The sequence below is a fragment of the Cololabis saira genome, chromosome 10 (genome assembly GCF_033807715.1).
Source record: "Cololabis saira isolate AMF1-May2022 chromosome 10, fColSai1.1, whole genome shotgun sequence".
NCBI lineage: Eukaryota > Metazoa > Chordata > Actinopteri > Beloniformes > Belonidae > Cololabis > Cololabis saira.
In genome coordinates, this window is record NC_084596.1 from 41,725,137 (window position 1) to 41,740,461 (window position 15,325).

At 40.6% G+C, this 15,325-nt stretch overlaps 1 protein-coding gene across 1 annotated transcript in view; it reads right to left on the bottom strand.

Moving 5' to 3' along the window:
• scp2a (sterol carrier protein 2a) overlaps positions 1-15,099 on the bottom strand; it is a 43,237-nt gene extending 28,138 nt beyond the window's left edge. Inside the window, exons 1-11 of the mRNA XM_061731305.1 lie at positions 14,961-15,099; positions 11,632-11,680; positions 11,468-11,539; positions 11,209-11,340; positions 8,869-8,933; positions 8,577-8,703; positions 7,785-7,848; positions 7,599-7,685; positions 6,227-6,377; positions 6,000-6,147; positions 2,944-3,051 (exon numbers count right to left, since the gene is read on the bottom strand). Of these exons, the coding sequence (XP_061587289.1) occupies positions 2,944-3,051; positions 6,000-6,147; positions 6,227-6,377; positions 7,599-7,685; positions 7,785-7,848; positions 8,577-8,703; positions 8,869-8,933; positions 11,209-11,340; positions 11,468-11,539; positions 11,632-11,680; positions 14,961-15,017 (1,060 nt within the window). The 5' untranslated portion in view covers positions 15,018-15,099. The remainder of the gene's footprint in view (positions 1-2,943; positions 3,052-5,999; positions 6,148-6,226; positions 6,378-7,598; positions 7,686-7,784; positions 7,849-8,576; positions 8,704-8,868; positions 8,934-11,208; positions 11,341-11,467; positions 11,540-11,631; positions 11,681-14,960) is intronic.
• Between the last annotated feature and the right edge of the window lie 226 nt (positions 15,100-15,325).

The following is a 15,325-nucleotide window of genomic DNA, read 5'->3' on the forward strand; positions in this document are numbered from 1 at the left end:
ACCATCATTTCTGAAAACTCCGGCCAAAGTGGAGATTTGCAAAAACTCTGTCTTCAGGTTTGTAAACGGAGGGAAACGGAGATTTTGGCTTCAGAACGTCACATTATGCAACAGAAACGTCACCAGCATCATTTGTGCGACCTGTGTTTACAATTAGTTTGGCCACCGTCAATATTTTCTTGTATTTTACCTGTTTTATATTCTAAAGTCACACTTAAAAGTAACTCCACTTCTCTGTCACTCCAAACGAAAGACTCTCGTTGATCTTGGAAGTAACTGGCAGTCAAGGCTGATTTATGGTTCCGCGTTACACCAACGCAGAGCTACGGCGTAGGTTACGCGGCGACGCGCACCGTACGTAGGCTAAGCCGTCGATTTAACGCAGAACCATATTATTCAGGCTTCACACGTGTCATTTGTTGATGTTTTTTCCAGGATTCTGATTGGCTAGCATGACTTTATCTTCTCGTTACACTGCCCCCTCTAGGTTTGGCTGCTCATAGCACCTTAACAGATATTTATGCGAGTTTGTGTAAACAAGGGTATTTTTCAAAACGTAGAGGGGGAAATATCTGTTTTTGTAAATACCCGGCTATGTGTAAACGTGGCCTCAGTCTCAGAGACCTGGAATGGTTGCTGTTTGTGTCTCCGCCTGTTCTTGTGTCTGTTTGTTTGTTTTCTTTCTTGCAAATTTCAAAGGCTTGTGTGCCCGTTGTACGTTTCCCTGTGTTTCTCTCATTTCAGTCTAGCAGCGGATGCTCCCCCAACCCCCCTCACATATGTTTATATTACATTACACACACACACACACACACACACACACACACACACACACACACACACACACACACACACACACACACACACACACACACACACACACACACACACACACACACACACACACACACACACACACACACACACACACACACACACACACACACACACACACACACACACACACACACACACACACACACACACACACACACACACACACACACACACACACACACACACACACACGTATTTATATATTTAAATGTTTTTTATTATATATATATATTTTCATGTTATATATATGTTAAATGAGGGTGAGGACCTCCGGACCCTCCCTGTGACAGCTCCCTGTGATAATGTTCCCTAACTGATTTTTGTACCCATTTTAATCTTTGATCGGGTTTTATCATTGAAAGAGATTATGGTTGGTGGCTAAGTGCTATGTAAATAAAGTTTGATTTGAATTCATTTGCTGTATCAATACAACCCCCCCTCACATGTTTATATTAATTATAAAAAAAAATTGTATATATGTATTTATATATTAAAAAAATATATATATTTATTATATACATGTTTTATATTATATATTAAATTGATTATATATTAAAATGCATATATATGCTTTAGGTTTTTACCAACTTGGTATTAACCATTAATATGTATGCAGACAAAAAAAAAAAGAAGAAGTTAAAGCCGGCCACAGGAGCAGGGTGACGTATATAGTTGAATCAGAGAACCCCAGGAGCAAACCCGTGTCTGGCACCACAAACGTGGCCCTGTTGCGTGTTGTTAACTGGAGCGTGTACATGTCCGAGTCTACACCACGCCCAAGCAAACGCTGCGATGACTTCTGGTGTGTGAGAAGACGGCTGAGTCCTGGCGGTGGAGCCGGCTGAGCCAGCTGCACTGTTTGCTTGTCTTCGGTGATTTAAAACATGAAGAGATTACAGGAGACTCAACAGCCAGCTGCCCTCGCATGAAGGCTTTGGATTATTTTTACTTCGGTCCAACCAACGCCAGCGTCAATGAGTATGAGACAAATGCCACCTAGTGGAGGGGGGGGGGGACTGCCAACGTTTGAATCCGTTTAATGCAACAATGAATTTATAAAGTAAAGCCAGATATGTTATTGTTTGCAAAGTAAAATGAATAAATAAAAGATGAGCCACAAGTTTGACGGTGGGATTGACTCTTGCGGTGACATCACAGTGCGATGGGAAATACTCACAGCATATTACAACTGTTAGATCCACATCTAAGGTCATACACCGCAAAAACTCAAAATCTTAACAAGAATATTTGTCTTATTTCTAGTTAAAATGTCTCATTTTTAGTCAAACAAAAATCTGATTACACTTAAAACAGGTATCATGGAAAAAAACATAAATTTTCACCTGTTTCAAGTAGATTTTCACTTAAAATAAGTAGAAAAATCTGCCAGTGGAACAAGATTTTTTTTGATAGATACATTTTTCTACTTATTTCAAGTGAAAATGTACTTGAAACAGGTGAAAATTGTCAAATAAGTAATTTTTCTGGTAATGACTTTTGTTTTAAATGTAAAGGAGATTTCTTTGACTAAAAATGAGACATTTTAACTAGAAATAAGAAATATTCCTGGTAAGATTTTGAGTTTTTGCAGTGTATCTGCAGCACGCATGTGTGGTTTAACATTTACGCAGCTGGTTCAGCTCGTATAATAACAAACAAGTATATTTCATTTCAAATACTGTATGTAAAAGGTTGCGTTCACGCTTAGATTCTTAACGGCATTTAACCTTAGTCTCTATCTATCTGCCCACTCCTTCTTCCCCACTTCAGACAATATTTGAATACATTTATTGAACCAAAAGGAACTTCAAGCCTGCCAGATATGAAAGGAAGAAAAAAAAAACTGCTGAATAAATCACATTGACCTTTATCCACTCCCGCTCAGGTCCTGCTCTTCATCTACCTGCTATGTTGAACGGTGGGCCAGTGATTTCTATTCACCATGGACACACTGGGCTCAGAAGTGAGCACACTGGAGCGAAATGATTGAGGTCAGATGCTCCAGAAACAACATCTACTACTCTTAGTGTGACATTGTGGTGTTATTAACTTAAGTTGGGGATAAACATTTGGCCCTCTGACTCCAGAGCCTGCAGTTCTGCATACCTGTGGCACCGAGAGGATGTCCTTTAGAGATGAGACCCCCACTGGGATTGACCACAAACTTGCCTCCATACGTGTTGTCCCCTCTGTCGATCAGCTGTCCAGCTTTACCTGCAAATACAGTGATGAGCAGAATCGAAACATGCAGATCATCAATCAGTGGAAACTCAACAAAGAGGCTGTTGCATACGTGAACGCTACACCTAGGTCCACATTAAATTCAATTTTATTTATATAGCGTCTATTACAACAGAAGTTGTCTCTAGGATCTTACCAGAGACCAGAACATAAACCCCCAAGCAATTATTACATAAACATAACATAAACACTGGCAGGTAAAAACTCCCCTAGTGGGAGAAAAACCTTAAGCCAAACGGTGGCAAGAAAAACTCCCTTTAGGAGGAAGAAACCTGGACCAGGACCTGGATCATAAGGGGAGAAGAAACCTGGACCAGGACCTGGATCATAAGGGGGAACCCTCCTGCCAGAGGCCAAGACATCAATCAGTGCAAACTGCGATATGAATGCTAAATTTATTGTATCATTTCTAGATGTATCTAAATGTATAAGCAACATTTATACCCCTTTTCCACAGAACCGGTTCCAGGTCGGGTTCTGGGCCAGTGCTGAGTGTGGAACCGGACTTTCTGTTCCTACTGACAAAGAACTGGCTCCGGGCCAGAAAAAATGGTTCCAAGGTAGCAGCAACTCTTTGCTGGCCTGGAGTAAAGAACCGCTTACATAAACAGAGGTTGTTAAGACCAGCGGAAATAGACTGGGAGACGGAGTCATTTTCAAATAAGCGACAAATTAATATGGATACAGCAAAGCAGCAGTGGTCTGAGGAGGAGACAACCTGTCTTTTATGGCTCTTTTCCACTAGAACCTACTCAGCCCGACTCAACTGGCCTCGGTTTTGAGCTTTCTCACTAGGGGTCTAACGTGCCGAGTGGATACTTTTCTGTATCTATTCTGCCGAGGTTCTAAGCTGCTGAGTCGGCTGTATCTGACATCATCACACTACAGGCCACCGATTGGTCGGGGTTGGAGTCAGACGTCTGAGTCAGGAGGAGGAAATCAGTGAAAGAGACTCTGACGGATTCTTGTTCATTTTATTCAACCAATGGCAGCGCAAAATTCTGTTTGGTGATCCAACTCTGAGGTGCAGATGTTCATAAACCTGGTGGCTGAGGAGAGAATAAAAAAGGGATCTAGACGGGTGATAAGGAACGACCAGATCAATCAGGAGCTCTGTCTCTTCATAGCTGCTCACGGCTCCAGCTGACTTTTTAGCAGCGCCGAGACAAACAAACAAAAAAGTGTCGCCACTTGAAGCGTCACTCACACCCACAGACCCAGCAGCACATATATCATCTCCTCCAGGTTCTACATCTTTAGTGTCGTCTTTTTCTGTCGTTTAGATCAGTGATTCCCAACCTGTGGGCTGCGGCCCCCTGGTGGGCCGCGAAGGTATTGCAAGTGGGCCGCCAAATCATTTCCAAAAAAGTATGATTTTTGGTGGGGGGGGGGATATAATTATATAAAAATATACAGAATAATGTTTTAAATGTTAAAACTAAGTTATGTTTAAAATTATATTAAAAATGTTTAAATATTATTTTCATTATTTCGTTTTGTTTTCCTTCAAGTATTAGACATGTGACAAGCAAATGAGCGATAGGAACTTTTGTTGTTATCGGTTTGCAGCGGGACTGCATTGCACTTGACTTATTTACGTTTGATGCTGATACCTGAAACTGGAGTATAAAGATGGATAGCTGGCTAGCAACAGGGGGAATTAAAAAGTTTGGAGGTGGGTCACGAACATTTTTGAGACGTAAAAGTGGTCCCCAAGTTGGAAAAGGTTGGGAACCACTGGTTTAGATACACAATCAAATACGTCACAGCAGCTTCACTCCAACCTCCTACTTCTGCTCCAGGTGCTGAATTGTTATGGAAAAGAAACTTGGCCGAGTTGAGCCGAGAAGGTACTAGTGGAAAAGCTCCATTAGAGACGTGGTCCACGGAGGGTGCTACGCAGACAGTCCATATTCGAGAAAAATACATTGTTGTTGCTTCAACTTTCACGCCTACACCAACGCAGAGACGTAATGACGTTGCTCCCCTAAGCAACCGAGCTATGAAAAAACAAACCGGTTCTCAGCTGGTTCGCAATTTAAACGAGTTGTCAACCAGCACCAGCACCGGTCCAGTGCCAGCCCTGGAACAGGTGTAGTGGAAAAGGGGGTATTAGTGGGCAAAAGCCTGCAGGCTCAGATTGAGATCACTCTTACTGATCAAACTGTTGAGAAGAGGACCTTCAAGGGCATTTCTAATCCAGACCCACAAGTACGTATACATCCTCTAATCCTGCCACAACCATCAGCACTTGGCCAAAAATCGATTTCCCAATTCTAAATCGATTCTCATATTAATTCCTAAAAATCGATTCATATGTCTAAAGATCAAATTTTTTTTTTGATTTTTTTTTGGGGGGGGGGGTTTTAATTTTCTTTTATTTATGTTTTTTTTTTCCATCATTACATTACAACTTTTGGTTATTTTTTTGTTTATCCCCAAAAAAGGAATGTTTTGTTGGACACGAGAATAAGTGGTGCCATGTTTTTGCCTTTAAATGTGTTTAAAGGTATGAAAACATTTAAGTGTTAGGTTATAATTGCATAAATTGTCTATATTTCATTACTTTATATACTGTCTTGGGGTTACATTTGCAAAAAATGCTAAAAGCCAAATTCTCAAAAATTAAAAACCAAAATAGACCGAAAATGGAACAAATAAAAACAGAATGTAGGAAAAAATAAAACTGATTTCATCCGTCTCTGTTTCCTCCCTGGATCTGTTTGGTAATTCTGACCCACGATGTTTCTGAAAGCAGTTCTATCAGCATTCTGGGAGCTGATTGGTCCTTACAGCATCATTAGCTGCGATTCTGAATCTTAAGAATCGGAATCGAATCGATTCTTGACATTTGAATGGATCCCCAGCCCTACTCTGAAGCTGACAATATCTGGAGTAGAGGTGAGGAGATCCGGTCCTACCCTCTTCACACAGCCCCAGAGCCTCGTAGGTGATGAGCTCATTCGCCGAAAAGCAGTCGTGAAGCTCCACCACGTCCACGTCACTCGGGTTCAGGCCCGCCGCCTCAAAGACCTTTTTGGCTGCTGCCTGAGACATGTCGTACCCCACCTGGACAGAAACATCTGCTGGATTGGTGGATGTGGAAAAAACACTCCTCCGCGCTCGTACTGGGCGTCTCGTTTCTCACCATCTTGATGCAGCTGTTCTCCTCGAACGTGGAAGTGAGATCCGTCACCATCTCTTGAGCCACGATCTCCACCGCCTGCCCTTCCAGACGGTGCTTCCTCACGAAGGCCTCGCTGGCTAAAACTGCGGCTCCAGCGCCGTCTGAAGTCGGGCTGATGAGAGAAACAACGGCCGTCACTCACGAGTTCAGCGATCCTGATGGACTACCGTACATAGAGCCATCACCAGGAGAAAAAAAAAGAGACTAAAATCAGTTATTTCACACAAAATACAAGAAAGTGGTGGGACGGCCCACGCTGCTGCTGTGGGCCAGCATGAGTGGGAACTGTCTTTCCTTCTGTGCAAAGCTTTCTAGAGCGTTGGATGGGTTACCATGGAGACACATTCGACGGGTGGCATTTATTTTTTTGTGGAGCTAGTGGCCCTTATTGTGAAAGGACCACACCGTTTTCTTCTATATTGAGTTATATTATACATACAGTATTTATATATCTATATCTCTATTAATATATATTGATTTATAGTTATATGTAGATATGTCGATATATAGATTTATAGTTATTTTTATGTATATAATTAGGGGTAAATATATGAACCAGTATATACAGCATATCTACTCTTATATAGTTAATCAAGTATATTATTATATCATTGCTGTCTATTGTTCTCTATTATATTGTAGTATTATTGTAAAGTAAAGATAATGTAATACTATACATTATAATTACTTATATATATATATTATTACATACATACATAGTAGTACAACTAAATGTTGGATGTCTGTTTTGTTTTCTTTTTGTTTGCGTTGATTTGTTTTGTTTTTGACTATATTTATATATACACATAACTGAGTATTATATCACTATATTGAATAGTTATTAAAGTAGGGGTATTTGGTTATGTTTGTTTTATAAGTAAGTTTATTGAAACTCTTGTTATATGTAAGAATGTAAGATTCAAGAGTAGGACTGGATAAGTGTTCACTTCAATCCTACTCCGTTTCCAACATGTTGGTGGATCCGTGAGGTCTGACCAAGTGCTGTCTTGCTTTTTGTCTACAAACATATATATATATATATATATATAGTTTCAAACCTTGAATAATGTTGGATCTTTGCTTGCAAAGCACTTTGGTCGACACTGGTTGGTTTTTGCCAGATGAAAGTTTTTCATCTGGCAGTAGTTTTTAAGAGAGTAATGATTGCAGGAATAACAAAAAAGATGGTTAAAGTAAAAAGGAATATACCTTTTTTGTATATAATTATTAATGATAATGACCCCAACAATGGTCAGCAAGTCAGAATGTGCACTTTATGCATACAGAAATAACAACAACAACACTTGTCTAACATTTGCAATGAGACTCTTACCAGCACTGCAGCAGGGTAAGGAAGTCAAACACCTTCCTGGAGTTGATCACCTGCTCCAAGCTGTACTCATCCTGGAACTGGGAATATCTGCCAGGACGTGCACAAACATGGCTGAATAACAGAAGGAACTGTGGAGACCGTTTCACCTCCTCAAGATTTCACACAAAAACTTAGACAGTCTCTTACGGGTTGTTGGTGGAATGCTTGTGGTTCTTCCACGCAATCTTGGCAAAGTGTTCTGGTTTGGTGCCTGAAAAAAGATGTAAATACATGCAAAAAGAAAGACTTTCAGAGCAGAAGTAACTTTGCTTTGCAGGATTTTTCCAAGCCCAACTCCCACCCAAACCAACCTCTCCACAAGTGTTGATTAAGAACAGTCAGATTAAGTTGTCTCAAAAAGGAGATAAATGTCGCCTTTTCCCACTAGGGGTCTAACGTGCTGAAGTAGATACTTTTCTGTAACTATTCTGCCGAATGGTGGCTGAGGAGAGAATTAAAAAAGGGATCTAGACGGTGATAAGGAACGACCAGATCTACCAGGAGCTCTGTCTCTTCATAGCTGCTCGCGGCTCCAGCTGACTTTTCAGCAGCGCAGAGACAAAAGTAAAAAAATGTAAAAGCGTTGCTGCTTGAAACTTCTCTCACTCTCATTTTTTAACTTGGTATCGAACACAAGTCACACACCCAGCAGCACATATATCATCTCCTCCAGGTTCTACATCTTTAGTGTTGTTGTCTTCTTCGTTTAGATCACACAATCAAATACGTCACAGCAGCTTCACTCCAACCTCCTACTTCTGCTCCAGGTGCTGAATTGTAGTGGAAAAGAAACTTGGCCGAATTGAGTTGAGCCGAGTAGGTACTAGTGGAAAAGTGCCAAAAGACACAGCTGCATCTCCAAACAAATTAAAACGGCACTTGGACAACTAAGCCGAAGTAGTCAGACTGGGGGAACAGCGTTTTATAACCCGTGTGTACCGTATTTCTCCATGTGCTCCCTGCCGGCGTTGCCAAACATCTGCGGTGCTGGTGGGGCTGCAGACATCCCATAGCGGTTGATCATCACCTCCATGTGCTTGTCCATGGGGTTGGTCCTATCCATGTACTAAACACACGTATGTTTACAGAAATGATTTTTCATTTTTGCCTTCATCTTTCTCACCAGGAAGAGCAGCCTGCACTTGGCCAAAACAAATCTGATCATTTTACAAATATCCAAGAAGCATTCATGTTATTCGGTTCATCTCCACAACAAAACACCAAACCTTACCTTAGCAGACAAAGAGCCCCTCTCCATCTTCTCGAAGCCAAGCGCAAGCACGCAGTCAGCAAGACCTGCACACAACGAGACAGGTGCTGAGCTTGGTAAACTCACCCATAGATATATATAGAGGTGGGTAGTAACGAGTTACATTTACTCCGTTACATTTACTTGAGTAAGTTTTGGGAAATGTTGTACTTTTAGGAATAGTTTTGAATCACTATACTTTTTACTTTTACTTGAGTAGATTTGTGAAAGAGAAACTGTTTCTCTTACTCCGCTACATTAGGCTACGTTGAGCTGTTACTTTTCTTTTATCCCTTTTATCCACGTACGCGTCAATCTCATGACATCACTGGGTGATTCTTTGGGAAAAATGTTTGTTTTTGCATGTTTTGTTACATTTACACAGACTCAAACACACACAGAGTTTCTATGAGTTCATGGGCTTGTTCTAGTTCTGCCTGGTTAAAAAAGAAAAGTACAAAGGCTGGAAATTTTGTGCCACTTTTGCCTAATTTATTTTTTTATTCTGTTATTATTTTATTAATTTTATTATTTATTAAAGTACTTGAATTTACTTTAAGATTATTTTAATCAGTTAGGCACCAAATATAATATATTTAATTTTCTCAGACGGCAAAAATGAGAACTTTATTGATCTCACATAGGAGTAATTCATGTTATATCAGCTATAGAGAACAAGGTAGTGCCGAAAAACAATATATATCCCCTCTCACAGACGGGAGACACATGAGCTCAGTGCTTAACTTTTATTTTTAATCCACTCTATATTCTTCTGGTCCGTTCTCCTATATGTTCCCCCTCTAACCCGGTACATACATAGGTTCCTCTAAACATCTGTTCCCGCTACAGTTTTAACTAAAAGAAAATGTGCTCCAATACAGCAGGTCTCATCATTTTATTTTGAACACTGCCAAAACTCAAAATCTTAAAGACTTTAACTTAAAACTTAACTAGAACTTAAAATGTGCTTTGTTATGGCTCGGCCTGCTGGGGTTTCCCCTCGGCCCGATCACGCTGCAGAAGCAGAGTCTGCGCAGCACGCAGCCAGAGATCTGCGCGCCAAGCGACGAGCCCGGTGGCGCAGCTGAGCCAACAGAGGAGCGCACCTGGACGCAGCTGTAGCGCATCAGGTCAATTAAAGGAAGCACTTATAAGGATCAGAACTGCTGCAGACTCTTGTGAGTTCGTGTTGTCACTCCTGTGTCTGGTCGTGGGTTCCTGGAAAGAATTGGATTACTTTTTGGGTTTTTGTTGAAGACTTTTTCCCTTGGATTACTTTGTGGAGTTTTTTACTTTGTTCCTGGATTCTTACAGTGAGTTTTTTCCCCTGCCATTTAAGGAGGCAGCGCTTTTTGTTCTTGAAAATAAACTACGCCTTTTTTTGGGCTAACCTTGAACCTGTCTGGTGTCGTGCGCTTGGGTCCAAGGACAGAATCCTTAACATGCTTGACACAAATGAAAGTTCAATTGAAACACGTGGGAAAAACCCCTAATCTTTTAAGTGATGTGTGTTATCAGGTGTAATGGCATTTTTAGGTTAGAAATAAGAACATTTCTTGGTAAGATCATTAGTTTTTTGAGTGAAGGCAGTGAATTTGGTCGACTGGTGTAAGTTCAGGGTTTTTAAATGCACAGCCATGAACCTACTGGATTATATAATTTAGTCTTAGTAATGTCAATTAACATCTAACATCTTATGTATATTTATATCTTTATCTTTAAATGAGCTTGAGGCTCCTTTTAAGAAATGAGACTCTCTAGCGCCACCCTTCACCACGACGGTCGTTGGGGGTACTGCGGCCAACAGTGAAGCCGGCACGGGAGAACGGGGAGAACGCACATGCAGCGTCATGTGACGTCACATCCGCAGCCCAGCGCGGGAAATTCGGGACCGAATTGCAGCACATTTTGCAGCACACAGCCTGTTCAAGGCAAAGGAGAGATACACTAGAGGGCTCATTCTTTTTGGTTTGGAACGCTTCATCTGACATTATTACTAGAAAACTTAAAATGTATACGGATTTTTTTCATAAATCTTGCCACAATCCGGCCTCAAGCTCCTTTAACTAAACAAAAATATGTTTTATCCGATTAATCGATTAATACGATTACTAAAATATTTGATAGCTGCAGCCCTACTTGCCACATCCAATATGGCGGCGACGTTGACGTATCGCTGCAGCGCTCGATGGGGCGTCTACGTTTATATGTCTATGAACTCACCGTTAACCTAAAACGGCCCGTTACAAGTTCAGACTTTTAAAAGTCTCCATCTAAACAGTATAGGAGTTTGTCCGATGTAAACGGGGCTGCTGGCCTCACCTCCCTGGATCAGCTGCCGGGCCATGAAGAGGGCGGTGGAGCCTGTGGAGCAGTTGTTGTTCACGTTGATGATGGGGATGCCAGTGAGACCCAGGCTGTGGTAGATGGCCCTCTGCCCACACGTGGAGTCCCCTGAGACACGGAAGCAGAGAATGACACAACATTTCAATTTGTATTTCTAATCTTTAAGTAAGAAAACATACATCAGGAAGATGTGCATTTTTCCTATCTTGACCAGAGCAGAATACAACTCTCTCACCGTAGACGTATCCGACGCAGGCTTGTTCAATGGCTGAATACGGGACTCCTGCATCTGCAAGTGCCTTTTCACCTAAAACAGGATGTGCACATTCAGGGTTAAACATGACAAATGCAGACATTTCATGACAACAGGTGAATCAGTAATCCTGCGAAGATAAGCACCTGCTTCCTTGGCCATCTCTGGGTAGTCTCTGGCTCCAGGTTTGTCGAACTGCAGCCAAACATGGAAGCATCAGACAGGTTATCAATTTCTATTGTGCTTCATTTCATTTTTTTAATCTATTATTTATATACATTTATTTGGGGGTGAGTTGGGGGTCACCCCCACCTGAGGGTGACAACCTCCGGATCCTCCCGATGCAGACGGCTCCCTGTCATAGTGTGATAATGTTCCCTAACGCATTTTTATGTACCCAGCAATGTTTTCCATATTGTTTCCTTTTAATCTTTGATCCTGTTTTATCATTGATAGAGATTATGGTTGGTGGCTAAGTGCTATATGAATATAGTTTGATTTGAATTCATTTGCAGTATCATTTCTTAGTACTTAGATGCAGGTGCCGGTGGCAAGACAGACTTAATGAGGGGATTTGATTGTAGGCTAAAAACAAGATACTGTAGATACTGTACAAAAAAACAGATCTACGGCATTAAGTCTTTTTTTCTGAAATAAAAGGCACATGTGTTACACAGGAAGTACCATTCTTATAACTTTTTTTGCATAATTTGCCAGTCAAGGGAAAAATCCTCTTTACTTCACCCTGAAACGCAGTTTCAGGCTCAGATACTAGAAGTTACAGTTCACACTCCCCCTTGTATCAAATCTGAGATTTGATGATTAGTGATTAATTGCACTGGATGTTTTACCAACTACCTCCTCGCATTGCTGTAAATACTTCCACACTCATGTGAACGCTGCAATCACCCATGTATATACTGTAATTCAAATCTGTGTAAATCATATAATCACATCTCATCTGTTCGTGATATATATTGTCATTCCTTCATATTTGACCTGCACCTTGTAGCAATAGTTATGTATTAATCTCCACTGTGTACATACATATTTATATATATATATATGCGTGTATGCAGTACTCGAGTTGAGGATTAGGGGGAATGGCATCCCCCCTGAAATAAAAACGGTCCAAATCATCCCCCCTGTGAAACTGCCACCCCCCCCTTTCCATCCCTTATGTCATTTCATCAATGAATGTGGTTTTACTGCTATTTCAACATTTAGACTCATCACCAGAAAAATAACACCAGAAAAATAACTTATTTGACAATTTTCACCTCTTTCAAGTAAATTTTCACTTGAAATAAGTAGAAAAATCTGCCAGTGGGACAAGATTTATCTTCTTATTACAAGCAAAAAAACCTTGTTCCCCTGGCAGATTTTTCTACTTATTTCAAGTGAAAATCTACTTGAAACAGGTGAAAATTGTTGTTTTTTTCCAGTGATGAGTCTTGTTTTAAGTGTAATAAGATTTTTTTTACTAAAATGAGACATTTTAACTAGAAATTGGACAAATATTCTTGTTAAGATTGTGAGTTTTTGCAGTGATCCATGTTACTTATCCTGTGAAGGACAGAGTCATATTGATAAGTTCAGAAAAGTGTTTTTTATTGTTGTGTTTTGATGTATTTGATGTAAGCCCAGTGGATATTTAAAGCTTACAGAAGGCTGCATTTAACTGCTGCTATGTCATTCCTGCAGTATTTCTGCAGGTGTTTTGGTCACTGCTATTATTTGTAATATATTATATTATTTGTAATCAGCACAAATTATCTGTCCCCATATGATAAAATCCACCATCCCCCCTGATATTTTTTTTTTACAATTCGAGTACTGTATGTATGTGTATATGTTGTACATTGTGTTTATTTCACTGCATAAGCACTTCTGGTTAGATGCTAACCTGCGTTTTGTTGCCCTGTACTTTTGACATGTGTAATGATAATAAAGTTGAATCTAATCTAATCTAATCAAGTCATTTGCTTTTAATCTAAAGCTAAACAGCTAGTATATGCTAAGTGCAAATCAAAATCAGCCCATCTCAAATCTGCAACATAACAGAATATGTATATGGCTCCATGCTGGATTATTGCCCCCCCACTCACAAACACCCCTACTAGTGCATGTTCCAGACCAGATATCAGTACCACTCAGGGTGACCAAACTTACTTATGATTTTTTAAAAGATCCATGTCTATAGATGATATTCTGGTATGATAACCTTCCTGAGTGGCAGCTGGATCATAGTTATCAGTTCATGAAGTTACCCAGCCCCTTCAGGTTCATTGATGATTCTAAATTGGGTGTATTATACATTTCCTGAATCCTTATGGTCCTGTTAGTATTCACGTTTTTTTTTTTTTTTTTTTGTGTGTCTCTAATGTTGTTTATAAAACTAAGTGGCTGTTATAGTTTCATAGGAGCCTAATGATGCTCTTCTAGTTTAAGGCTTGCAATGACCTGTAACAACAATATAGTAGGGGTATATTATACATTTCCTGAATCCTTATGGTACTCTGAGTATTCCAGTTTTTGTATTTTGTGTCTCTGTTGTTCCTAGTTGACACAGGGCTAAAAGATAGTATATCATTTAGGTGAAAATTGTGTAAAAATGTGTGTTGTTTATAGTTTAAAGAGCTGCAGTGACCTATATGTTGGTCAGAAAGATTCACATCTTAGCTTGAATGAATGCTTAAAAGGTCCCCTTTAAAATGATACCAAAGTCAATATAGTGAAACATTGACAGATTTCCTGTACATGAGTCTAAACCAGGATATGCAGCAGCATCTAAAATGTAATTTTCTGAACTTCATGAGCTGATAACTCTGATCCAGCTGCCACTCAGGAAGGGTTATCATACCAGAATATCATCTATAGATGTGGATCTTTTCAAAAAAAATAAGTAAGTTTGGTCACCTTGAGTGGTACTGATATCTGCTCTGGAACATGGACTATATGGCTCCATGCTGGATTATTGCCCCCACTCACAAACACCCCTATAGGAGGCTTTTACCTGGACTGAACTGGGCTTAAATGTTAAACACCACTAGAACTGAGCCTGGTTTTCAGAGGGATGGGTCAGAGACCTCTCCACTACCGCCTGCTGAACACAACAGACCTTTGACACAGTTTAGAAACAGATGACACAATGTTCAAGTGTTGACCCTGACCTGTGTCCACACGGCGCTACAGGAACATAGTGTCAAGCCTGAATTATGGTTCTAAGTTAAATCGACGGCGTACCCTACGCCGTAGGTTACGGGGCGACGCGAACCATGCGTCGTAAACTCTGCGTTGGTGTGACGGCGTCACAGTGACGCGGACCATAAATCAGCCTTGACACAACAGCTTGACGTCAATGTCCTGGCAGCGTTAGCTGCGAGTGCTAGCGCCCCAACATTGTTTGGTAAAAGTTGGTAATACCCTATTCCGAAGAGAGTCGTTGAAATATCAGGATGCACAGCTGTCATACCTTGGTCATGCCCACGCCGACGACATACACTGCGTTTCTCTTCATGGGTGCCATCATTGTGTGTTTTCTGCGTGTGTCCAGCAGCTCGATCCAGGAACAAGTGAGCCGTCACTCCTGCAGCTGATCTGTGGGCAGAGATCGTCTATTCACCACAGATCGTCTATTCACCGGAGATCGTCTATTCACCGCCCGACGTCTCACCACCTCATCAAAGCACGTTCCCTCATGGTGTTATCTCCAACAATCACAACACTTTACTTATCCCAAAGAGAAATTTTATTAGTTTGTTGTTTTTTTATTATTATTTTTAATTTATGTTATTTGTGAAAGGGGCAGATCAGATAAGATTCTTCTTCTTTCTGCTC